The sequence below is a fragment of the Phalangium opilio genome, unplaced genomic scaffold (assembly GCF_054372755.1).
Source record: "Phalangium opilio isolate 3A_F unplaced genomic scaffold, DU_Popi_V2 ptg000113l_1, whole genome shotgun sequence".
NCBI classification, from domain to species: domain Eukaryota; kingdom Metazoa; phylum Arthropoda; class Arachnida; order Opiliones; family Phalangiidae; genus Phalangium; species Phalangium opilio.
In genome coordinates, this window is record NW_028324209.1 from 7,961,596 (window position 1) to 7,988,531 (window position 26,936).

Below are 26,936 nucleotides of genomic sequence, written 5' to 3' on the forward strand. Positions count from 1 at the left end.
TTACCGAGAAATGGAGTGATATAGTTTAACAAGATCTTCCGGATCTCCTTTATCAAATTATCATCCAATCTTTTAAAGTGCATGTTCGAAGAACTGGAGTAAATTACGCTCAAAGTGTAATAGATCCAATTGCCCCTCTTTTTCCAAAATTATATACTTCAACCCACGTTAAAAACGTGTAAGCCCACGTAACGAAAGTTAAATGATAAGATTGAAAATTATTAATAATTGTATTGACTATTCTAAGGTTATACATGGGTGGGTGGAAAAGTATAGTGTTGTTTCAGATGTGAAAGGGTTATTGCACCTTTTGAACCCTGCCCTTTTGTGTAAAATCAAATTTTCGTGAAAATTATTAATTTGATAAGTGTAAATTTATGGCTTAATTTAATTAAAACCTTTCTTAGCTCGTACCTACTACCTACCAATTAAGAGTAACGTCCCTGCAAAATTTCAGCCTTCTACTTACAGCGGTTTGGGCTGTACATTGATTATTCGTCAGTCAGGCAAAAATATATCTTACATATATTTATATTAAAAATATTTAGAGTATGCATTTACAAAAAGTCCCGACACACTTGTCTCTTAAGCGAAAGGCTAATTTCCTATTTTCCAATAGAGTTTTGCGGTCAACTGAAACAGAAATACGATAAAAAGTATTCTCCATGGGGTTTCTAAGTTTTTGTTAGAAGGGAATGCGCGGCTCCTTTGACCCTTTGAAGTCGTGAATGGGCGTTTCCGGGTGCAGCTGCAAAGCTTCCTAGACTTAAAAGAAGCCGATGCGATAGAGCCGATACTACGTGCATTCCTTTTGACAGACGGGTTGGAATTTGGGGGAACGACCTTCTGGGGGGTTTCACAAGGACGCTGCATTCCATAAACAGACACAGTAGAAGCCGACTATTTCCGGTATGCCTTGGAATGCGGAAAGAAGGAGTGAGTTATTTTTAGCCTCACCATCTATTAATAGCGTGGATTATTAAATTGACCTGGTCTGTAGGAATACTTTTTCGAGATTTTTAGCGAGGTAAAGTTCGTCATATATAATGATTAGTCTAGCTCATAACACAAAATCCGCCTAGATACTTTGAATGAAAATGGTTACACAATGATTCCTATTGGCTTTATGTATTCTCTCTCCTACAACCTTGCAAAAAAAAATTATATCATTGTTAAGTGAATGCATCCGCCTTACTCATCCCAGAGACGTTTTTGTGAGAGAATTACGAGGCTAAATAAATTCGCGTACTATACTTATGGAGAGGACTATAAATCTGTCTCATCCCGCGTAAATTTTTAAATAACTTTGTACATTTTGACTAATTTTCATGTTTCTTTGGGTTCACGTCAAAATTATTACTAACCTTGAGAGATAACATAAGATTTAATAAAAACAAGTTTATAATACATCCCAATATAGGAGGAAATTCTCGCCTTTATATTACAAGTTTGCCTTGAATAATCTCAAGAGTTATTGACAGACGTTACAACCCCCAGAATGTCCAACCTTAGAATATAAGGAAAGAAGTAAAAGGGTCACGTAACCTGTGGTTGTACTTTTAAGTTACAGTGACTTCTTTTTATCAAAATAAGACCCTTTCATTAATTACTCGCAGAGAAACAAACGCAAAGGCGGGAGGCTGCCCTCTAATTTTTTTCCCTGCCATCAAGAGGCCACGACAGACCGAGTCCGAGTTCGTCTCTCACTGCCTCTAGCGGTGATTCTTGGTGTGAGGGAAATAACATAAGAAGGCGACCTCCCTCCTGTGTTGTTTGCTTCTCTACAAGTAATTAATGCAATGTTGTATATAAATGATAAGGACAAAGCTTTTAATCAAATATATATACTGTGTTATCACTATATTTTTCAAAATACATGTAGATTTATATATATATATTTTTTTTTTAAATTAGCTCTGCATTTGGTCTTTGTGTGTCTGCCTCGTTTTATGTATTTCAGCCTTTCGAACGAAGTTGCGTCATGATTTCACTGCCTGTAATTTTTTGAAGAGACAAAAAAAGAATCCCATTTTACAGAGGCGGTTTTACGAATCGGTTGTTAAAATGTTAGGCTTTGATTTACCGTGGCTCGTAGCTCTTACGATAGGTCTGATATCATTTTATTTGGTCAAATATTTCATCGATATTAGAGCTTATCCTCCTGGACCTTTGCCAGTTCCATTTATTGGAAATATATTAAGTACGTATTGAAAAGGCTTTAAAAATCATTGTTAAGATATTCTGTGTGATTTCAGTATTTCTAAGGAACAAGAAAAATCCCGCGAAGGTATTCGAAGATTTGAAAAAGCGATACAATGGTATTTACACATTGTGGGCTGGATCGGTTCCCGCGGTTTTCGTTTGTAATTGGGAACTCATCAAAGAAGGATTAGTAACCAATAGAAACCATATTTTCTCCAGACCAAATTTCCAATCATGTCAGTTTATCTTTTGATTTATTTTATGTCCTTTTAGGGCAGTATTGAAATTAGTTTAAAAAGGTACCAACAAGAAATTATAGAGGTGTCATATCCCTTTCTTCATAAGTTTATAAGACATGTTCCATAAGTATGACATTTCCTGTACTAAGTAATGTTAGAGACTTATCGAGAGCTAGTTCAAGAACGACGTGAGAATTGACTACACGAGGTTGTGCAGTCCATCTTCCTATTTAGTCTGTACTAAGCCTTTGACAGCGCCTCACCAGGCGTCGCTTTACGAGAATCTATGACGTTTCATCTACCTCATTTCATGACAAGCTCTCAGTAACCAGTGACAAACTTATGGAACATATCTTATGAACTTTTCCTTTTATTGACATGGCCCGAGCGTGGCGAGCTTGCTAAAGTACCGCCCATATCTCTTAAGTTTCATCTTGAAGCTGCAGAAACCTTAAGATAATTCCCAGTGTCATCTCTATAATTTCTCGGTACTGATCAACTCATATACGTTAAAACAAATTTACATATTTTCATAATTAAGTGCGCCACAATAAGTACCACACTGTAGCAATATCGTTTCAAGGGAATACGAAACAATGGGAGGTATGCAGAAAGGTTGGACATACCGCGGTTAGGTACGGTATTTATTTATCCATCGTTACAATCGCGAATCTTACAAAGTTAATTTTTATAGAAAGTTCGCGGACTCTGAGGTCTTAGCTACTATAGTTCAACGCAATGCTGAAGAAATGATAGGCGATATGTTGTCCGAAAAAGTCGCCTTTAATCCAAAGCCTAGATTGCAAAAATTCATCTTTAACATCATATCTCAAACTGCTTTTGGGTAAAACCAGCAAACAAAACTTCCTGAATATCCCGGAGGGTTTATGTTATCGTGGGTTTAATCTATTATTACTAAAACTTTAGAGTGGACGAGTTAACCGAAGCAGAGCGTCAAATTATGATGAAAGAATTTGATCTTTTTCACGAGAGTATGACCATTTCCCCTGGAGACTTCTCGCCTATTCTGTATCCGTTTTTTCGCAAGTTTGAAAAGACTATACAAAACGCGGCGGAAGCTGTTGGGGCATTTTTAAGTGACAGATTGAAAGAAATTAAGAAAGATTACAATTCTGGTTATAAATTATTTTTATTTAAGAAACAATTAACCCTCCGTGTACTAAATCTAAATATATATATATTCAAGATGAATTACGTCACTTCACGGATTCCGTGATCGCTTCTGGTATCGAAGCTGAATCCGAGGAATCTGAAAACAAAATTTACTTAACTGATCGCCATTTGCAAGGAATATTAGGCGACCTCTTTTTGGGTATTGTTTAGACATTGTTTTTAACGGGATAGGCCAATAAAAATAGCTGTCTCTAAAACGTTATACTTATGATTTCAGCTGGTACCGACGCAACTACAACTGCCATCACGTGGGTATTCGAAGCTTTAGCTGCCTTTCCTGAAATTCAGGAAAAGATCCGTGAAGAAATAGACGACAACATAGGTACAAACATTTTCATAATTTGAGTAGGATTAAATAGATGGGTCTCCCATCTTCACTATGTTAGGATTAACTTAAGCTCGCGACAATCGCCATTAGAATTACCTACGTCGCTTGTATGTTTATCCCGATATTACCTAACGAAATATAGTTTAATTACAATTAGGTTCCAGTTTACCAACCGTGGACCGCAGGAAAGATTGTCCCTACACTTGGGCCTTCATCTCGGAATGTTTGAGGTACAAACCGCCCTTATCTGTCCTCGTTCCTCACGCCACCAACGTCAACACGTCAATTGGCGGCAAGAAAATTCCCAACGGGACAATCGTGTTTTTCGATATTACCGCTACACACTTTGATCCGAATTTGTGGGAAGAACCATTGAAATTTAAACCGGAACGGTTCTTGGACTCGGATGGTAAATACGTGTCCAAGAAAATACCTGGTTATCTTCCATTCGGGGAAGGAAAGCGAATGTGTATTGGTGAGAAATTAGCTCGAAATGATCTATTTCTCATCATTGCAAATGTCACGCGCAAAGTTCGCATTGTGGCTAGCAAAAATGCCGATAAAATGCAGAGTGAAAACAACCCCTTCTTTAATTTACCCGCGGATTTTGAGATTAATGTCTTACCTAGATAAAACAACTTCCATCATTTAAATTAGCTTCTAGCCTAATTACTTACAAATTGGCAAGAGTTCAAGGTGGTGTATTTTATCTGAATATTGATGGTATTATGTTTAATATCACTGAACCTTTGTAATCAAATGATTAAAGGAACATTGTTTCTTAAAAATATGGTTCATGGATTTATCGTTTCTAACTAATTAAGTAGGCAACTATCTTTCAGTTATCAACGTTATGGCAATATATAATGTTAAACCCGACAAGGGACTAATGGAATACACTTTTAAACATATCAAATTCGTCACTGTTATCTAAAAGCTCTTGAACCTTTCACCTTTTTATCGAAAATAATTCGTAGTCGTAACAACAAGCGAAAGGCTTATCAAAACATATACGAATTATAGCAAAGATGAATATAGATATCAGAAAGTAATATACGAATAAGAATAAGAATCATTCCAACGCCCCGAATGCCTCAATAGCCGAACTATTTAAGCACAAAAATTATGAATGATAACTTAATATTAAAGTAGAAAGTTGATTGGTCGACCAAAGAAGCGAAAGAGAAAAGACAGTCGTAAACACCATAAAGTTTACTACTTTCTATTAATTCTATTTGTGCCTGATTACAGTTTTAATCTGACGTATAGTAAGGACCTTGAAAACAACCCTTCCTCGAGCGTGAAAATAATAACGTTCATTCTCTCAAGATCAAAATAACGTTCACGCTCTCAAGACCTGTTTTAGCAAAGATAAAATCTCTAAGCAATAATTACTGAAATAAATATGAAAACCTACTTTATTTATAGGACGTATTTTTCAAACGTTATTGAACAATTTTGTCCTTCCATTATTCTTGGATGAAATTGAAATTCATCTTTCGATACCATTATCTGTCTGAAAATTATAGAATATAACAAAATTAATCAACTTATCTTTACAAAAATAAAAGCATCTTATATAATTCTCCTTGAATCATTATGATTTTGAAGGTCGTTTTATTAGCCGAGGAAAAATATTGAAGAAGTAATTTAAAGGGTTTTATTACATCGCAATGTTGTCCGTGGATTGGTCGTGGTTTCCAGCTTTAGCCATCGGGTTGGTAACATTTTATTTCGTCAAATATTGGATCGAAATTAGATGTCTTCCACCCGGACCTTTGCCAATTCCCTTACTTGGGAACGTGTTACGTAAGATAGATCTTATTAAATCAGTCATTATTCATGATATTATAATTATTTTTATTTTTTGTCGCAGTATTTCTTCGAAATAAGAATAACGTGCACGACCTTTTTGAAAGGTTAAGGAAGAGGTACAATGGAATATACACATTGTGGGCTGGCTCTGTTCCCATGGTTATTGTGGCGGACTGGGAGATGACCAGAGAAGGCTTGCTAACCAAAAGAAATGACATCATTTCGAGACCAGAATTCAATTCGCGTAAGATTTGATAATTTTATTTTCGAATGAAAAATATATTGGTAGAACTTTTGATATATCTCAGTGCAACATGCCTTGAAACACACGGACGCCATGGCGTTTCAAAGTAATAACAAGCAATGGGAAGTGTGCCGAAAAGTTGGATTCACAGCCGTCAGGTACAGACTCTAGATTCGCGGATTTTTGGACTTAGATTATTGAACGACTCCTTATTGTCCATGATAGAAAATTCGCCGATTCTGATGTACTGGCTACGATTGTACACGATAACGTTGGAGAAATGCTAAAAAATATGATGTCTAAAAAGAGCCCTTTCAACCCGCAGGAACAACTGCAAAAAACAACTTTCGCCATCATAGCTCAAACTGCTTTTGGGTATTATAAAAATTCATATCCCTACAAAACTCTTCTAAGTATGGATCTGCCTTATGTAAGGTTTTTGGTAATTACGCAGGTTTAATAAACTGTCCGATGCCGAAACGCAATTATTCAAGACAAGCGCTGATTTATTCCACGAAACTATGCTCATTTCTCCAGGGGACTTTTCCCCGCTTCTTTCCCCCTTCTTCCACGGTTTAGAAAACAGAATCAGACTTAGCCTCGAAGAAGTTGGAAACTTCTTAAGTGAAAGATTACGAATTATTAAAAAGGGATACGTTTTCGGTGAGCCTTTAAGACATTTCGCCGATTCAGTCATCGCATCCGGAATAGAAGCGGAAAAAGAGGAATCTGCCAGCAAAGAATATTTGACTGATGATCATTTAAAGAAAATATTAGGCGATTTGTTTTTGGGTATTTGTTTATTTGCAATATAAATTATTACGCGTAATTGCAAGTACTCTGCGTTTTCAGCTGGCACGGATACCACGCAGGTTAGTTTAACTTGGATCTTTTTGGCGTTGGCAACCTATCCCGATATCCAGGAACGAGTTAGAAAGGAGATAGACGACAATATAGGTATTGGTAGCCTAATATATTTGACATTCTTTCAGTCTTACACCATGAAAGGGTATTTTTATCGCGTATTGGCGGTTTTATATTGCAGGTACCAACTTCCCTACGCAAGAATATAAAAATCTCTGTCCTTATACTTGGGCTTTCATCTCCGAGATCTTGAGGATGCGACCGCCAGTACCGATGCTACTTCCTCACGCTGCTAACGTCGACACTTCACTCGGAGGGCGAAAAATCCCGAAAGGAACCATGGTCATCTTTGACATCAACGCTACCCATTTTGACCCGAATTTGTGGGAAGACCCGCATAAATTGAAACCCGAAAGATTTCTGGATTCGGCTGGCAATTATTCGACAAAGAAATTTTCGGGTTACGTTCCATTCGGCGAAGGAAAGAGAATGTGTATTGGCGAGAAAATGGCTCGCAACGACTTGTTTCTCGTTATTGCTAATGTCATGCAAAAGGCGCGGATCGTCTATCATGGTCCGCAAAATCGAGGCGAAATGGTAATGGAAAACAATCCTCTTGTTAGTTTAGCGGCCGACTATGAAATCAAAGTAGTACCCAGGAGTTAATAAAATATATTTTTGGAAAAATTACTATGTTTTGGTACTTTCACATTTACACCGTAATTAATATCATAAGCTTATGGTTATAGAAGCATTGAAACAAATCAAAGTAAGGGTGAGAAAAAATAAAAATTACTATCATTTTCTCCCTTCAAGTAAACATGATCTTCGCAATGTTTTTAGTTTACATCAATCATTATCTTATATATATAAGTGGTTTGTTTGTATATTTGTTCTTTATGCACAGTAACGATTCGTTACCGAATCTGAACAAACTGTACCGCTTATGTCAGTCACACTCTGTGGTACACGGTAACACTTCTCTCGAAGAGAAGTAGTATTGGTCTGTAATATATGTACCATTTCGATGTTACTAAAAGGGAAAGACACTGGGGTAAAACTTTGCCTTGCCTTCCATCTCGCTTTTGGCGCCTGCGCTGTGGACTTTTTGTATCATGAGAGAGAACCCGCTTGCACGTCCCGACACTGCGGGTTGCCTACCCCCTTTTTTATGTCGATAAGGTCTATTACTCATTTCCGTACCTGAAGCGCTTTTTACTCGTGCTTGGAAATAAGACAGGTTTACAAGTCCAAAACTAGTTTATTAATTGCTCGGACCAGTTTATTTATTCAAAAACTTAGGGTTACTGGTCCCAAGGACCACTTAATTAATTATCGTTTTTGGAAAAAATAGACGGTGGGACCAGTTTATTAATAATTAACACGACGCAAGCTATAGAAGCCCGTTCAAAGAATTCGATTTACATGTTTAAGCGCAACTTTTTTAAGATTATTCAAAGGAACCCAAAATTAACATTAAGTTCTATGGTGGGAGGTAGCTTTTTTGGCCAGATCCTTTGTCCTATACATCCGAATAACCTGAAATTTTAATGAGACGTGTGTTTTGGCGTGTTTTATTATACTAAAAAGGGTCCAAGCTTCTAGAGTGGATAGTATTTCTAATAAAAATTATTTTCCAAAGTCAAAATGATGGCTTCAGTGCTAAGACTGAATTCTAGGAGAGCGATAGCTCTCTTAGATAAGACCTCATACCGACTTTAATGTATAAGGATGGTTTTTTGATTGGTTATAACTTTTTTTGTATCGTATTAACTGCTTTGAAAAAATTCCACAGAACTACAATTCGGGCCCTCAATATGTGGTTAAAATTTCAAGAAGATCCACCCATTAGTTTATTGTATAAAAAATAAAGTTGCTAAGGGTGGTTTTCATTTCCATAAAATTAATCAGCCCTTTTGGTGAAAAAGTTAAATTTTCCCATAGAAATAACATGGAGTTTTTTTCAAATTTAGCCATTTTGTGGCCACCTTTTTGACATGAAATATTCGTTTGTTACGTTTGGGAACGGTTTGATATCAAAATTTAAACCTTTTTCTAGGACCATTTTTAAGGTTTTTGAGAAAAATTAATTTTAAGTATGTTTAATTTTAAATTTTAAAAACTACCCCAATCTGCGATATTTAGATGGATACACTGTTTTATTAGGAAATATCAGCGCAGCCAATATTGGCCTTTTTTAACGTATAGTTGCCTCATAATAATCCGATTGTTTCTTCTTAATGCCTTTTGGTTGGAATGGCCTATCGATAGTGAGATAAGACGGCTTTAATATTGCTGCAGTGACGTTGACGCGGCCGCTACAGCGACGCCATCAAAACACACGGGTCTAAATTGTCGCGGATATAGTCAAATTCAAACTAGCTTAATGGACATTTTAACTTTTCCCTGCTAATTATTCTGGATTACCAATAAAAGATAATTAAACTAGACTCCCAATTAAAGATAAATAAACTAGATTACGAATTTAAATAATTAAAGTAGTTTACCAATTAAACGTTCTTAAAATAAATTATCAATTAGAGTTAATTAAACTAGACTACAAATTAGAGGTTATTAAACTAGATTACGAATTAATGGTTACTAATTAAATTACGAATTAATGGTTACTAATTAAATTACGAATTAAGGGTTACTAATTAAATTATCAATTAAGGGTAATTAATCTAGATTACCAATTAAGGGTAATTAATCTAGATTACCAATTAAGGGTAATTAATCTAGATTACCAATTAAGGGTAATTAATCTAGATTACCAATTAAGGGTAATTAATCTAGATTAGAAATTAAGGGTAATTAATCTAGATTACCAATTAAGGGTAATTAATCTAGATTACCAATTAAGGGTAATTAATCTAGATTACCAATTAAGGGTAATTAATCTAGATTACCAATTAAGGGTAATTAAACTAGATTACCGACGACTGGTAATTAAACCAGATTACCGACGACTGGTAATTAATTCAGATTACCGACGAATGGTAATTAAACCAGATTACCGACGACTGGTAATTAAGCTAGATTACGGACGACTGGTAATTAAGCTAGATTACGGACGACTGGTAATTAAGCTAGATTACGGACGACTGGTAATTAAGCTAGATTACCGACGACTGGTAATTAAGCTAGATTACCGACAAATGGTAATTAAGCTACATTACCGACGAATGGTAATTAAGCTAGATTACCGACAATCGGTAATTAAGCTACATTACAGACGAATGGTAATTAAGCTAGATTACCGACGACTGGTAATACCGACGACCGGTAATTAAGCTAGATTACCGACGACCGGTAATTAAGCTAGATTAACGACGACCGGTAATTAAGCTAGATAACCGACGACCGGTAATCAAGCTAGATTACCGACGACCGGTAATTAAGCTAGATTACCGACGACCGGTAATTAAGCTAGATTACCGACGACTGGTAATACCGACGACCGGTAATTAAGCTAGATTACCGACGACCGGTAATTAAGCTAGATTAACGACGACCGGTAATTAAGCTAGATTACCGACGACCGGTAATTAAGCTAGATTACCGACGATCGGTAATTAAGCTAGATTACCGACGACCGGTAATTAAGCTAGATTACCGACGACCGGTAATTAAGCTAGATTACCGACGACCGGTAATTAAGCTAGATTACCGACGACCGGTAATTAAGCTAGATTACCGACGATCGGTAATTAAGCTAGATTACCGACGATCGGTAATTAAGCTAGATTACCGACGACCGGTAATTAAGCTAGATTAACGACGATCGGTAATTAAGCTAGATTACCGACGACCGGTAATTAAGCTAGATTACCGACGACCGGTAATTAAGCTAGATTACCGACGACCGGTAATTAAGCTAGATTACCGACGACCGTTAATTAAGCTAGATTACCGACGATCGGTAATTAAGCTAGATTACCGACGATCGGTAATTAAGCTAGATTACCGATAACCGGTAATTAAGCTAGATTAACGACGATCGGTAATTAAGCTAGATTACCGACGACCGGTAATTAAGCTAGATTACCGACGACCGGTAATTGAGCTAGATTACCGACGACCGGTAATTAAGCTAGATTACCGACGACCGGTAATTAAGCTAGACTAACGACGACCGGTAATTAAGCTAGATTACCAACGACCAGTAATTAAGCTAGATTACCGACGACCGGTAATTAAGCTAGATTACCGACGACCGGTAATTAAGCTAGATTACCGACGACCGGTAATTAAGCTAGATTACCGACGACCGGTAATTAAGCTAGATTACCGACGACCGGTAATTAAGCTAGATTACCGACGACTGGTAATTTAGCCGCATTACCGACGACTGGTAATTTAGCCGCATTACCGACGACTGGTAATTTAGTCGCATTACCGACGACTAGTAATTTAGCCGTATTACCGACGACCGGTAATTAAGCTAGATTAACGACGACCGGTAATTAAGCTAGATTACCGACGACCGGTAATTAAGCTAGATTACTGACGACCGGTAATTAAGCTAGATTACCGACGACCGGTAATTAAGCTACATTACAGACGAATGGTAATTAAGCTAGATTACCGACGACTGGTAATACCGACGACCGGTAATTAAGCTAGATTACCGACGACCGGTAATTAAGCTAGATTACCGACGACCGGTAATTAAGCTAGATTACCGACGACCGGTAATTAAGCTAGATTACCGACGACCGGTAATTAAGCTAGATTACCGACGATCGGTAATTAAGCTAGATTACCGACGACCGGTAATTAAGCTAGATTACCGACGACCGGTAATTAAGCTAGATTAACGACGACCGGTAATTAAGCTAGATTAACGACGACCGGTAATTAAGCTAGATTACCGACGACTGGTAATTAAGCTAGATTACCGACGACCGGTAATTAAGCTAGATTACCGACGACCGGTAATTAAGCTAGATTACCGACGACCGGTAATTAAGCTAGATTACCGACGACTGGTAATTTAGCCGCATTACCGACGACTGGTAATTTAGTCGCATTACCGACGACTAGTAATTTAGCCGTATTACCGACGGCTGGTATTTAAGCTAGATTACCGATGGACGCGCAACGGCCTAGGACTTTTTCTCCCATATTTTCTAAAGAATTTTAATTAATATGAAGACTGAAGTGACAGATATTAATAAAATCTGTCATTGTAGACAAAGACTGGAAAGTGTAAAAGATAAGGTTTGAAAATGAACTGCCTGAAGTAACAGATATTAAAATTTTCACTTTTGAAGACATCATTATAAAACATCAATTATTTTAAAAAATTCTTATCTTACTTTTTTTCACCAAAATTTCATTTTCCCAAAATATTTTTCAGCAATATTTACCAACTATTTTGTCCTCAATAGTAGTTGTCACCAAGAAGGGTTTAAGGGATACTAGCTTGGTACTGCTTTTACTTTCAACTAACATTTGATTCTAGGAGATTCAAATGCTTGGATATCTGAAAAGATTTCTCTTGAAGAGTTTAAATTTTTATATTTTAAAATTGAAAATATTGCGAAGCGGAAAATAATATAGGCCTTTTCTTTGTGATTTAGTTATTAGTGTCGAAAAGATCTGTAGATTAATCGTGATCTTTGAGAGCAACACAGCACGTTAATATTTAATACTTTGAAAGCTTTACAATTTAAGAATATGTTTTGTAAAGTTTTAATACGGTTTATATTTTGTAAGCTCTCAACGATTTTCTCACGTTATAGGGTCAATTTTCTACCTAATTTTAAATATTTGATAAAAAATAAAATGTAAAGCCGTAGTATTTTTAAATAACGCGCATGTTCCTTTTTAAAATACTTTCCCGAAGTAATTTTGGTGAAAAAAAGTAAGATAAGAATTTTTTAAAATAATTGATGTTTTATAATGATGTCTTCAAAAGTGAAAATTTTAATATCTGTTACTTCAGGCAGTTCATTTTCAAACCTTATCTTTTACACTTTCCAGTCTTTGTCTACAATGACAGATTTTATTAATATATCAAGGTTTTAGAATGAATAAATTTTTAATAAAAAATTAATTTCTAATGTCAAAATTGTAAATTCAGTATTTAATCCACAATATCGTTGGATTAAATGGTCCAAATGTCCTGAAATTTGAATGAGAGGTGTGCCACAATATATTCTGTTCTATTAAAAAGATTCAAGCATTTAGAGTCGATAGATTTTTTTTTAATAAAAGCAGGAGTTCATAATAACCCCCTTCGGAGGGGGGGGGGGTTATTATGAACTCCTGATAAAAGTTAATTTCCAATGTCAAAATTGTAAATTCAGTATTCAATCCACAATATCTTTGGATCTAATGGTCCAAATGTAATGAAACTAATGAGAGGTGTGTTACAATATATTGTATCAGAAGTATATAATACTTCTCTTCGAGAATTTTAAATTATACTTAGTTGTCAAGGTGGGCCAAGAAGAAAAAAGCTTCCTCACAGCGGTACTCTGCTTGTTCGATGACATTTTAAAGCTTCTTGTGTTTTTTTAATGCAATAATTTTTATCAGTATCCAAGAGAGAGAGGGATAGGATATAAAAGCGGTACGACGAGCGTAATAGTATAGCTAGGAGGATATAGGGGTGAGGGAATCTTCGACTGCCCGATCTTAGAGCTCAGGTTTCGGCGTCTCCGATCCGATGGGAGATTCGTGCACCCGTACCTAGTTACCTTGGTTATGCGCATCACGTGACCACGCAAATCCAATTAAAAAAATAGCGGGTTTTTCATGCTAGCTTAGGACTTTGAAGCAACGCCGCCTATATTACGTGTTGACTGCACTTGTAGTGATATTTTTTTAATTTTATCGGGCGTTAACTCGACCCTCCCACAATCTTTAATCCATCTTAAACACTTATCTAGTAAAGTTTTTGGTGTGGGGAAAGAGTAAAAAACCGTTACCTTTATCTAAGAACCATAATTTACTATTAATAAAAAATAAAATAACGATAAAAAACGGACCCCCTTTCACGGGACGGAGGGGTATGAAAGAAGAGGCGGGTCAGAGCGACAGAGGTAAAAAGAAATTACGTACTTTTCGCCTTCCCCGTCAGCAACGTCATCAAAACGTACTTTAAGTGAGCCTATAAGATAATTTAAACTTTCAATTACGTGTTGGAGGGAGGGGCTCTATACTAGGCTATGAGTCGGACTGAAGTAAATACTAACCGTTCTCCATTCCTGCTTCTAAAATTAAATCTATCCCTGGTATAGTAATTAAATTAATAACTTGAAAAAATGCTAAACATAAAGGAAAATATTACATTCACAATAGAGAATTACTAGATTTGAAAGTTGTATTCCCGCCTAATCTAGGAATTCTAGGTGTAGATTATTAATATATGTGTATTGAGGAAGGTAAGCTCTTTCAGTTCGTAAAAGGGTCCCAAAAATTAATTTAAAAAATGTATTCTTTATTTAGTTTGTGAAAAGACGGGCGTAAGTGTTTAATTTTGATCCTTTACATGTTCTTTCAGTAACCATCTAAAGAGATGGGGACCGCGGTTTGGACGTTTCTCTTCATCCCCCCCCCATCCTCCTGCCGCCATCATAAAAGGTAAGACCATGGACTCGATTTACATATTCTCAACTCTGCATAAGCTTTCAGTAGTAATACTTCTCAAGTAAGAAAAAGTACGTTAAAGTATTTTTAGCCACATCGTATGACGTACATCTACGATGAGGCTCTTAATTTGACCTGCCCTGTTGTTGTCGTCCCCGTCGTGCCAGTATACCCACCTTTGGCTGTATAAAAGTTTTCGTTAGTCGTTGAAGGGAAAGTGAAAGGGAGAGAATTGTGGTGAGGTGATATTTTTCGTTCGTCTACATATGAAGGGAATTATGATAGTAAGGTTAAGCTATATATATATACCCCTTTAAAATTCGTCTCACCCGTCGTCGCCGTCCACAATACGATTTCACGCTTTCAATACCGCTCCCCTATTTCAAGTTCAACATTGAAAGAAATCGAAGGGAATTTATAATCTAGGCAAGGAAAATATATACTTTATTTTTGGAATGGTCTTAAGGCACCGGGATATTACAAATATTGAGTGTTTTACCGAATTCTTTCTCTTTCAAACGCTTCTGGCCATAAGTTCATGTTAGAAATTTTTAAGATGCGATAAGTATGCGTAGGCATAAGTTGTAAATTAAAAGTTTCTGTACGTGTATTAATTGAATTTTAAGTACGTAATCATTTTAGCACTGATAAAGGTAACTCGATCAACGAGGGGATAATCACTAAAACTTTCTGTTATTCTATAAAGGGTTACTTGTGTGTAATCAGTTTAGCATTTTTAAAGCAAAAACCTCGTTTTTATAATGGCCTTAAGGGTAATCATTTTAGCAATGTTAAGGGTAGCGCATCGAGGGGCTACTCACTCAAGTTTTCTCTTAGCGTCGCACTATTACAATTATAACATAAATAAATTTATTGAAGTAAGGATTACTGGTAATCATTTTAGCACAGTTAAAAGTAGGGCATCGAGGGGCTATTCACGTAAATTTTATGTACGCCTGTTAAGTACGGTATGATGTGGCTAATATTATGAGCCCAGCCCTTGGTCCATCTTGTTTAACTTTTATTTATTAGAAATTTTGTTTAATCAAATCTTTCGTGGTCAAGCATTATTATTTCCCCGTTCAAGCAAATTAATGAATATTTCTGTTTAGTTCTATCATGGAAGAACTAATAAATCAAAGTTCTGACTGACAAACTGACTGATAATCAACGCCCAGTCCAAACTGCTTGCAGGAACGTTACTCGTAAGTAGTAGACGCGTACTAAGAAAGATTTTTCCAATCCGCCGCCATCTTAATAATGTAAAAAATCTTCTCCATGCAACAAAGTCCGCGCGTTTCAACCGATTTCGCAAATATTTAGTACACTGGTTTCCTTTAACCTATAGACGGGCTGAATGGTCTTTCGGGTTCGATTTGTGGCCATCTTTTTAAATGGCGCCCACAAATTTAAAAACCCTCTTTATGGAATAATGTCCGCGTGAAAAGTAATAAAAATGTCCCGACGGGCTGACGGGCAACGCCGAGTGCCTTCGCTCCTTGGGTGCTACAAAACTATTAGTCATCAGTAAAATCTACCCATTCCTTATATCATTTTGATGGAAGTTCTTATTACATTTCTTATTATTTTTATTATAATTTCAGATGAATGTTTCAATTGATTCAAACATTCCTGGCAATTCTGGCGTTACTTCATTCCTTGTCGCCATATTGGCATTTCTTTTTAACTTAAGCTATAAATGTTTATGTTTTGAGGCATATCAAGTGCAATATACGAGGGGTCCGACTATACCCAAAAAAGCCTACGGAATTTCTTCTTGATTTCGTAATTTATTGATTTCTTCAAAGTTTTCGCGAGAAGCGTACTGAATTTCGTGTAAATGTCGGACCCCTCGACAATGTATAATTTAATAGTGAGATTGAATAAGTGATATCAAGTTTATTAGGGAGAAGGTATACATTCGCCACACTTCTAGCTTTATCTCCAGTACAAACGTTGGTCCGGAGTTAATCCCCGCCTCTAAATTACAACCAGCATCTCATTGGTTCTTGAAAACTCACGTCAGCGCGACGTGAATGACGAAAATTACGTATTTTCCGACTGAGGAGAGGCGAAATAGCCCAGCCTCCTTTTACGTCGGCACTATGGCGCGCGAATGCTTAGGCATCTTATACCTTCTCCCTAATAAACTAGATATCACTTCTTGGTGTCACCGAGGGGCTAAACACTCGCGCATTCTGGCCTCAGTGTAGAAAAGCGCTACTTTGGAGAGCTAATATATTTAAATCCCTCCACCGGACTGAAACAATGGTTGGGTAGTTATTTTTGTAAATTAATTGGTCTTAGTTCCGAGGTAATTATTTAGCAACTCTGGGTTATCTAAACAAATAATTTAATTCGAAGTTATAACAAGACGACCCAAGGGCTGGGCACGTAAGAGTAGCCACATCGTACCGTACTTCGATGCGCATCTTTTAAAAGTGGTAAAACATGGTACCCGTAAAGAAAATCAGAGTGAATAGCCCATCGATACTTTAACAAAAAATTAGAACCCTTAATCCTTATTTCAATAAATTTACTTACGTTATAAGTGTAATATCCGGGGCCACAAGCTAGTATTTTCTTTTAAAACTCTTCTCGATGTGTGGAGAAATAGACGTGTTTTGGGAACGTTCCCTTTCGCTAGCTCGATAGAGAAGCTCTCCAGGGTTACAGTTTAACAAAGCTTGTTTTACAAATACGAAGGTGTATTTTGGTTACTTTTAAGGGTTGGTCGCTTTAGAAATTGAAAGCTCAAGGTTTTTACTTCCGTTATTTTTGTATTCAAGGTTGGGTGGGGGTTTTTTACTATTGTTCACTTGCACTTATATATATATATTTCTTTTATACGCTTAATCTGTACATGGTTAATAATATATTTGCAATTTTTCAACACTCAGTGGCTTTACGCACTTCCTATCCGGACGCAAAAGCATAATGCTACGTTTTGTCACCAAATATCCTGGTTTTCCATCCTAACAACCTCGTTTTCCACCGTAGGATATTAGCGTGGAAAAGCGGTGGAAATTCTAAGCCGATTAAAATTTGTTACTAATAGAAATTTTCTTATTATTTTCAGTACGTACACTCAACACTCGGCAGTTACACGTTTATAAAAATATTCTTATTATTTTCATTGTTAATCTTTTTAATAAAATCTAATGTATCAATGAAATATATTTCAAAATAAAAACTTGCATTAATATTTATAAAATATTATTTGATAAAATTATTTCTATTTATAAGCTTATTAATTATAGTTATGGCGTGAAATAATAAAAAGAATGAAAGACTTAACCAAAGTATTTTAATTACAAATTTTTATTAAATCCGATTGTATCAAATGGAATATATTTCGAAATAAAATATTGCATTAATATTTATAAGTCTGCCTGAGAAATTTATTTTTACTTGTAAGCTTACTAATTATAGTATAGAAACTTTCTTCATACCCTCTGAATTAGAGTATAATTAAAATGCTTTCTCAACATAGTAGGGCCATGAGTATGTTGACGTGAGACACCTGACACACTCTTAATAAACAGTCAAAATAACTGACTTTATCCAATGAATATTTTGAATACAGTATCAAGGTTATAATGAATGATTTTATTCGAAGTGCATTGGACTGAAGCGTGACGTAGCAGCCACGCAAAACGGCACAAACTAATGCTTTAACTAGTGCTGGTTACATAACAGTGTGTGGTAGTGAACGAATTAATCATACCCGGTCACGTGATCTGACGTCAAATCACGTGACCTACGACGTCAAATCACGTCACCCACGACGTCAAATCACGTGACCTATGACGTCAGATCACGTGACCTATGACGTCAGATCAGGTGACCTATGACGTCACCGAGGTAATTGACTTGTGACGTCACGACAGATGTTAATGGTAATAGGTAATGATTGTCCATTCATTTAGGCCTAGCGTTCATTCATTTAGGCCTAACGTTCATTCAAATAGGCCTAGCAGTGTTCAGCTATTTGGACTTCGTGCCCGGGGTATGGCGCACCCGAGTCCGCGCATAGGAGCTTTTAGCGCCCCCGACGTTGGAAATTTACTTAGTTGATCGTTACGTGTCAACCGGCTCATTTCGTTGCCTGGAAGCCGTCGAAGAAAGTCGTTTGGAAAAAACCTGTCCCGCTCAGTTGATCGTTACGGGTCAGCCGGTTCATTCGTTGCCTGGAAACCGTCGAGGAAGTCGCTGGAAAAACCTTTCGCGGTTTTGAAGTTGATACTTGATCGTTCCGCCATTTCGCTGATCGTTTTTGCCGAGGACGCAAGCTGAATTCGACGCTCTTCACCTTACTTGGCGGCCATTGCTTCGCCTCGTGGTGCTTTAACAGTCCGTAAGCCTAAACTTTACAATAATCCAAACTCATCTAGCTCCCCTTAAATTATTTATTTTATTTCAAGTATTTAAATTAATTAGGTAGTGTTAAATGTTAGTGAATTTTATTTATTTATTAAAAATCAAGTACCATAAATAAAATTTTACAACGAAATCTTGGACAAGAGAGAATCCCTTAATAATTAGTTTAACTATTAAACGGTGTACGTATTTAATTTAGAGATATCACGACAGATTTTAGGAAATTAAGTCCCGTCGAACACGAGGACGGTTGCCCTAAGCCTAATTAAGCCTTGTCCCATTTAAATTCTAGTTATTTGCGGATACTGTCTGTGGGAATAGTTTTAAAATAAATAAATGGAAGGTTTAACTAAAATTAATAAATAATTTAGAGATAACGCGACCGATTTTCGAAAATCAAGTCCCGCAGACATAATTTTAAGACACGTGGACGGTTGCCCTAAGCCCAAGTTAACCCTTGTCCAATTTCAACTAGAATTTTTATTTGTGGGTTCTACCTGTGGGAATAGTTTTAAATAAATGGCAGGTTTTAATAAAATTAGCTGAGAAGATATTTTAAATTATTATGCTATTAAAAGGGGCAAGCAATTTAGTTTAAATAAATGTCAAGTTTTCCTAAAATTGATTTAGGGGATATTTTAAATTAATTTCATTATTAAGCTGCGTAATTTAAAATAAATAAATAGAAGGTTTTTCTGAAATTAGTTTAGGGGATGTTTTAAATTATTTTCATTATTAAGTTACATAATTAAATTTTAGATAAAGGGACGGGACGGTTTTCTTAAAACTATTTTCTATTCAATTTTGAGAAATAATTAGATAGCGAGAGTATTTAATTCAGGGTGTAAATCACGGTAGTCAAGTCTTTCTTTAATTTAGGGTAGCAATTAGTTGGTGTAGTTCGTCTCGGTTTATCAATTTGGTAGCCAGTTTTTTTAAGGACACGCTTTTCTTAAATTATTTACATCTACGAGATTACTTTGTTAGTAGGCAATAGTTTAATATGTGTTATTAATATGTTTTCATTTATAGATGTGGATGACTTTCTTGGATTTTTCTGTCGCTGGTCATTCCGAGACGTATCCTTCCAGATGACATCCTTTGTTCCGATTGACGCAAGACGAAGCTGTTCTGGACTAGCTATGTATCATTCCTGATGAAATGCTTCGCTGGATTCACGTTACATGATGTCTTCTGGACTTGCTCTTTCTCTCAGCGCTGACTTAAAGATACGGAGGAAATCACCGAAGCTAGAAGACACAAAATACATCTTTTTTACTTGCAATTTTTTCATGTAACCACTTAACTTAATTTTTTTGCTTGCAAATTTTATTTGTAACTACTTATTATTTTTTTTCGCGTTCAAACTTTAACTTACAAACCTCTTTAATATTTTTTTGTTCGAAATTTTTGTAAACACTTAGGTTTTTTTGTTTTTCATTGAATAAATTTTGCCTTAAACCTCGTTCTTTCTTTTCTTGAATTTTTAATATACTAGACTTGGTTTCGATTTTTTAGCCTCTGGACTTAGGGGGATATTTTTAGGCCCTTTTTTAAGCTTTTTAATAAATAAAAAGGCAAAAACATTACAAAAAAAATTTTTTATATAAAAAAAATATTTTTTTTACAAAAAAAAACTAAAAATTTATAAAAAAGCACGCAAAAAAGGTCAAAAAAATGATTATAAGTCCAGCGCTTGTTTTTTTCGTTCCATCCCTAGTATCGAAACTTTAAGCTATACTTACTGAACCACCCCCCACGTAAGCCTTGCGGGCCCAATTTAAATTTAACAAGTCCCCTGTTTAACTCGGGAATTATTAAATTTAAACTAAGGCCCGCTGTGGAGCCCCCAAAACCAGGAAACTTCGTCCTTAGCATGGGATTTCCAATGAAAGTCCACTCGCAGACGTCCACTTCTTCCTGCGCAAGAAAAATTCGAATTAATAATTGGAAAAAGGCACACGAATAACTTGAAATTAATTACCTTAATATGAAAATCCACTTGAATATTCTTGCATGATGTAACGCAAAATGTTCGGGCAGAAGACAAATACTATTATTTGACATTAAATGGCAAACTCCTAACGTTAAACTAAATACATTAGTATGGGGAAGTAAAATAATACCATAAAACGCTAAGCCTCACCTTAAACCCGCTTAAAATCGTGTTTACTTTTAAGGGACAAAGCGTATAAGCAACCTTCTACCTTAAACCTAAATCAGAAATTTATTTAGATCCTACAAAACTGCCTCAACGAGTTGCCAAACGCTTTTCCCCTAAAAATATTTAGAATTAAAACCATAAACTAGATGCCTTAATACCGCAAAGGGAATCTCACCCTTAAAATCCTGATCACGCGTTCATTATTCTTAAAAGGGAGGGCTGGGACCAGTGAGCACCTATTCCATATTTCAGCATTTTATTTATGTCCTGACAAAAAGAAAAATCCCTAAAAAGAACAGGACGCAAGCGCTTTCCTTCTAAGAATAAATAGAATAATAAATAATAAACTAAATAGCCCAATAATTGCCTACAATGTTTGACAGGCTGTCGAAATAGTCTATTTGCTAATGAGATTCCCTTTAAACGGATAAAATCAAAGTGTAGACCTGATTAGAGAATGGAATTGTCCCGTTAATATCGCTACAATTACTATTAATAAGATTTAATTACTTCACTGAGAGATTAAAATGTCTAAATTGTTTTCTTAGTGAGATTCAGTTTCAACGGATAAAATCATCAAATTGTAGACCCTAATTGAGACGAAGGGGATTGTAATGGGGCTTGCCATTTTTTGTCAAATAAATAGTAATTGATTCTAGAATGCAACAGAAATTGCTCCTTTGGAAACGGATGATAGCTAAAAAATTAAAATCTGTTCAATTCAAACAATCAAATACAAAATTAAAATTATTATCAGCTTAAATGGGCACAAGTATTTTGAATAACATTAATTCCACTTTGAAATAAATCATTTAACATAACTAGAAAGATAAATATTAATACGGTTTAGGATCAGTCTTGAAATATTTGTCAATCACTTTGAATTACTTTTAAACCGACTAAAAGATTGAATAAGAAAACCAGGAATAAATGCAACGCGAAATTAATTTAATAAGATTAATTTCAAATACTTTGAATAAGTACGACATAAATGTGAATCACGAATACTGTGTGCCAAAATAAACTTCTAAATTCTTTCCAAGAAACCATTTGGATACGGCTAACTTGTTACTACACAAATGGTACTGTTACGGTGAAAAAAATGGGCTTGCAACCCACAGGGCCGGAAATAAGAAAACTTTCATATAGAACATGTGTCCCCTCCTTTGACTAGAAAATTTATAGGACCTTGTCCACTAGTGTGTGCAAAAACTCCGCGTATCTCTAGTAGAACCACAGTTATGAGCCTTCTAAGTTGGGTGTAATTATGGTGGGATGGGGGTGGGGGGCAAATAGGACTATAACATAGTCAAAGGACATCCCCATATCTATAGTAGAACCAGAGTTATGAACCCCCAAAGTTGGGTGGAATGCTATACCTATGGAGGGGATATGTTTGAGAACATTTTGCTTAATTACTCGGGCTTCTAATATGGTTGGATGGGGGCAAATAGGACTATAACATACTCAAAGGACGAAAACGACTTAATTCCTTTGACTAGAAAATTTATAGGACATTGTCCACTAGAGTGTGCAAAAATAGTATCGCGTGTTCATGGTTAAGCTATCAAAACTTTGGGAAAATTTATTGGTCAAACTGGCCAGTGACCCCCCTAGTCAAAGGACACCCCATATCTCTAGAAGAACCAGAGTTATGAACCTCCAAAGTTGGGTGTAATTATGGTGGGGGGGGAGCAAATAGGACTATAACATAGTCAAAGGACACCCCATATCTCTAGTAGAACCAGAGTTATGAACCTCCAAAGTTGGGTGTAATTATGGTGGGATGGGGGGGGCAAATAGGGCTATTTCAGAGGGGGTAATGGCTACGTCACCAATGCTATTTGCCCATAGAGAAAACCCTCATAAAATGTCCGCCCTACACTCAAAGGCAGGCCCAATTTTCGTAGCAGACGAAATTTTTCCCCCACTGAAATAGCTCTATAGGACTATAACATAGTCAAAGGACACCCCATATCTCTAGTAGAACCAAAGTTATGAACCTCCAAAGTTGGGTGTAATTATGGTGGGATGGGGGGGGGGGGGCAACTAGGACTATAACATAGTCAAAGGACACCCCAATATCTCTAGTAGAACCAGAGCTATGAGTCTTCAAAGTTGGGTGTAATTATGGTGGGATGGGGGGGGGGCAACTAGGACTATAACATAGTCAAAGGACACCCAAATATCTCTAGTAGAACCAGAGCTATGGGCCTTCAAAGTTGGGTGTAATGCTATTCCTTGTGAACATTTTGCTTAATTACTCGACCCCTGTTTGCCGTAACCCTGGGTTTCTAATATGGTTGGATGGGGGGAGGGGCAAATAGGACTATAACATACTCAAAGGACCAAAACGACTTAACTCATTTGACTAGAAACTATAGAAGGACATTGTCTACGAGAGTGTGCAAAAATAGTATCGCGTGTTCATGGTTAAGCTATCAAAACTTTGGGAAAATTCATTGGTCAAGCTATCAAAACTTTAGGAAAATTCATTGGTCAAGCTATCAAAACTTTGGGAAAATTCATTGGTTAAGCTATCAAAACTTTGGGAAAATTCATTGGTCAAACTGGCCAGTGACCCCCTTAGCTTTTAAAAATGGTATGGGACATTTTAAAATGTTACTGGACAATGTTTCCCGTGCTTATTTCCGGCTCTAGACACCCATATTTACACCAATAGATTTGTTATTTGAAAACATTTTAGAGATCTACAGTTCTGCCGTTAAAGATTTTCTACTCGCTTCAGTTAAGGGCAATTTACAGCTAATAACCAAAGCAACAAAAGTGCATTAGTTATTTAGAACTATGGAGTTCCAAATAACTAGCATTATGTTCGGTAACGAATATATAAAATCAACTAAGGCTATGTTTTCTTCAAACAGACAATGGTCGTAATTAACAAACCTATTTTCCACGTTTAACGCTTAATTTCCATTTGGTTGCGATAAAATTTTGGTATTTAATCTAAATTAACCCTTATAAATAAAATATTTACCTGGAAAGATCTCTTTAGACACTCTGAAAGAGGCTATGGCTTCCAGCAAACGCAACAACACCCCCAAAGACAAAGGCTTAAGCCTTGGTCGTAATTAACAAACGTATTTGGCACGGTAAACCATAAATTTTCCACTCGCAACGCTTAATTTCCGATCGGTAGCGATAAAACTTTGGTATTTAATCCAAATTAACCCTAAAATATAAATAAAATCAAAATATTTACCAGCAAAAATCGGGCATAAAATTGCAGCATCTCGTTCCCACGGAAATCGGTCCCAAAAAGAACCCAGAATGGTTAGGGCATGGATAAAGAATGCGCGTGAGGAAATTTGTTTTCACTCTACAGGATCGGCAGCTCCCTATCTCGAACGACAGAATATTCTGTATACACTCTGTTACAACGTCGGTTGTCAGCACGCGCAAAGCTATTTCTCTATGTAACGTAGCTTTGTACGTGCTGCAAAGAGACAAAAAACTTCAGGATCTTCAGGATTTAAAATATCCGCGAGTTTTTTAGCTCGAGTGCACGGACCTCTAGGCCTTAGTTTCAAATACGTGTAGTAGACTTGTATGCAATTTCACACGTATTTGAAACTAAGGCCTAGAGGTCCGTGCACTCGAGCTAAAAAACTCGCGGATATTTTAAATCCTGAAGATCCTGAAGTTTTTTGTCTCTTGACAGCACGTACAAAGCTACGTTACATAGAGAAACAGCTTTGCGCGTGCTGACAACCGACGTTGTAACAGAGTGTATACAGAATATTCTGTCGTTCGAGATAGGGAGTTGCCGATCCTATAGCGTGAAAACAAATTTCCTCACGCGCATTCTTTATCCATGGTTAGGGTTTTTGGGTGCAAACACGGACCGCTAGATGGCGCTGCTGAAGTTACGCTGCGGCAGACTTCAAAATATGGCGGGAGCGTGCGTTTCAATTTTATTGTTTCTATTTTCTAATATAATTAATAATTTAGTTAATTATAATTTCCTAATGTATTCTAAACAGCCCAAAACACTTTTCTCCACTTTTAAAAAGTGGTACTGGAGTTTATGGATTCCAATAGCTGGAAAAACTACCCTATAAACATATTTCTCTAATAGGTCGAAACCGGAAATCATAATAATTAAACTAATTCCTATAGAAGTTAATTCATTTTACAGGGGACCTAGTTTTACGTTGATCTAGATCAAATTAAAGTTCTGAAATTAAAAGTGTAACATATTCCAAAATCTTCGTTTGTTTTTGGCCTAATTATTCCTGTTCTTAATTAGAAAATTAGTAAAATAAAAAAAGTAATGAAGAAAGAAGATGCTATAGGTTTAGCCGCCCCATAAAGAGGGTGTCCTGTAAGAATAATTCTCTCTGTTTCCAGCCCTGGTCTTGACTCCCTTGAGTAGTCTGCTACTGCTAGTATTGAAAGATGGAATCGTCAAGTCGCGATGAAATTTCTTCGGTGGATAATAAAGATATGTATCGTCCAGGTGCGCCTCAATCTCGACCGGTATGTCAATTTTAACTCAATTATGAATGCTTAAATTGTTGGCTTATCCACTATGCAGTGGCAGCTTTAGTTAAATAAATTGCACACACGCGACCAAGGCCTAACGATAATTTCTTCTTATCCAATATCCACTCCCTCCAGAAATACAGATTTTCTGTGGAAGAGATGAGAGTTTTAAAAGAGTGCAACAGGGAAAGTTTTTATTTTCGAAGTGAGCTTGCATTACATTATTAGCTGTAGATGTTTTTACGAGTTTTTATTCTAGATTAAAGTTAATTTTATAAACAGGTTTACCGATTGCTTCATTGGGCGCCTTAGCAGTACACTATGGTGTAAGACAAGGTAACACTGTTGTTGACATTCTTTTAAGATACAGGAAACTTTTACTCTTATACATTTTCCCGTATTAGGTTACTTAAAGGGTCACCCAAAATATGGTTCCACATTTAAAATTCTTGGTAAGCTTTTTTAACATGCATTTAGCAAAACTCTATAAACTCCTTAACTTCTCAACAGGTGTTGCCGCTTTTGGATGGTTTTTGGGCAAAATATCCTACAGAAAAACGTGTGAAGAAAAGCTGATGAAGCTTCCAAATAGTCAATTTGCAGAAATGTTGAGGAAACGTGCTGGAGGTTACACAGAGATGTAACTGACATTCTGTTTTATAGTTATATATTATGAAAAATCTTTTGAAAATTACAATTAATTGCAGGTTGACAACTGAAATGCCGGGTTCTTCGGATAAATTTTACACTCTGCCTGATGCTAAATCAACACCAGCAGATTTTGATTCTAGGAGAACTCTTAGCGTTGACAAATATAAGCAAAATCCTGGTTTGGAAGATAATTTAAGACCAACTATGGATAGTAAGTGATTGTTATTAATTTAAATTGAACTATTTGATTATGCAAATTTTTATATTTAAGATTCAGAAAGGTTACAACGCTTGGAAAGCTATGAAACAACTGAGACTGAAGCCAGGCCTACAAGTTCCTATGAAGAGTTGAGAAAACGCAACAGAGAGCAATATGAGCTGAGTAGTCAAGGAGGGCGAAGACCAGGTGGTCCCATGCCACCATCTTCAGCTGGTACTCCACCACCTTCATTCTATAATCCACCTGAAACTGCCAGAAGGACCACCAAGACTCAGGGTGAAGCTAAAAATCAATATGGGGATGTGTGGGAAGAATAGAACGCATTTTAATTTTCTCACATAATGTAGTGTTATATACAGGCTAATAAATGATGTTAATTTTATGTGGTTAAACATAATTGTGTTGCAATCAATTGCTTCATTTTCGCATAAACACGATTTAACACTTTATCGCGTATCCAAGCATATTCATCCACGTTATACCATAGCCCACTCGATTACGCGCTCCACGGGGCCACACGCAAGATACAA

The 26,936-nt window shown here is 36.3% G+C and overlaps 2 protein-coding genes and 3 long non-coding RNA genes across 6 annotated transcripts; 4 read left to right on the forward strand and 1 right to left on the reverse strand.

Annotated features, from left to right (window-relative positions):
• Nucleotides 1–23: 23 nt before the first annotated feature.
• On the forward strand, nt 24–7,576 carry LOC149623714 (uncharacterized). The gene is made up of 15 exons (XM_089853306.1): nt 24–2,200; nt 2,256–2,438; nt 2,983–3,076; nt 3,136–3,285; nt 3,369–3,577; nt 3,649–3,774; nt 3,853–3,957; nt 4,121–4,593; nt 5,613–5,772; nt 5,840–6,022; nt 6,087–6,180; nt 6,248–6,397; nt 6,477–6,814; nt 6,875–6,979; nt 7,068–7,576. Exons 1-15 carry the CDS (start codon nt 2,065–2,067, stop codon nt 7,550–7,552), a joined length of 2,991 nt encoding a protein of 996 aa, XP_089709432.1. The 5' UTR covers nt 24–2,064; the 3' UTR covers nt 7,553–7,576.
• A 987-nt stretch (nt 7,577–8,563) lies between these two features.
• Nucleotides 8,564–9,395, forward strand: LOC149623715 (uncharacterized). The gene is made up of 2 exons (XR_016374726.1): nt 8,564–8,982; nt 9,053–9,395. It is a non-coding gene; the product is annotated as an uncharacterized LOC149623715 (long non-coding RNA).
• Nucleotides 9,396–18,009: 8,614 nt separating this feature from the next.
• On the forward strand, nt 18,010–20,328 carry LOC149623716 (uncharacterized). The gene is made up of 2 exons (XR_016374844.1): nt 18,010–18,842; nt 19,898–20,328. It is a non-coding gene; the product is annotated as an uncharacterized LOC149623716 (long non-coding RNA).
• Nucleotides 18,881–24,330, reverse strand: LOC149623717 (uncharacterized). 2 transcript variants are annotated; one of them, XR_016374842.1, is made up of 4 exons: nt 24,253–24,330; nt 24,028–24,170; nt 20,850–21,726; nt 18,881–20,785 (listed from the first exon to the last, which is right to left on the reverse strand). It is a non-coding gene; the product is annotated as an uncharacterized LOC149623717 (long non-coding RNA). The 2 variants fall into 2 exon arrangements; XR_016374843.1 differs by having other exon boundaries at nt 24,028–24,197; nt 24,253–24,304.
• Nucleotides 24,331–25,379: 1,049 nt separating this feature from the next.
• On the forward strand, nt 25,380–26,803 carry asrij (OCIA domain-containing protein asrij). Its single transcript, XM_089852924.1, has 7 exons — nt 25,380–25,529; nt 25,671–25,740; nt 25,818–25,871; nt 25,940–25,987; nt 26,046–26,175; nt 26,243–26,397; nt 26,458–26,803. Exons 1-7 carry the CDS (start codon nt 25,449–25,451, stop codon nt 26,721–26,723), a joined length of 804 nt encoding a protein of 267 aa, XP_089709050.1. The 5' UTR covers nt 25,380–25,448; the 3' UTR covers nt 26,724–26,803.
• Nucleotides 26,804–26,936: the final 133 nt, after the last annotated feature.

Bases quoted from the DNA above. Each gene is read 5' to 3' on its own strand.
- LOC149623714 (XM_089853306.1), top strand. From the start codon at position 2,065: ATGTTAGGCTTTGATTTACCGTGGCTCGTAGCTCTTACGATAGGTCTG. The intron at 2,201-2,255 runs GTACGTATTGAA...GTGTGATTTCAG, and splicing joins ATTTATTGGAAATATATTAA to TATTTCTAAGGAACAAGAAA. The intron at 6,181-6,247 runs GTACAGACTCTA...TGTCCATGATAG, and splicing joins GTTGGATTCACAGCCGTCAG to AAAATTCGCCGATTCTGATG.
- asrij (XM_089852924.1), top strand. From the start codon at position 25,449: ATGGAATCGTCAAGTCGCGATGAAATTTCTTCGGTGGATAATAAAGAT. The intron at 25,530-25,670 runs GTATGTCAATTT...CACTCCCTCCAG, and splicing joins GTGCGCCTCAATCTCGACCG to AAATACAGATTTTCTGTGGA. The intron at 25,741-25,817 runs GTGAGCTTGCAT...TTTTATAAACAG, and splicing joins GGAAAGTTTTTATTTTCGAA to GTTTACCGATTGCTTCATTG.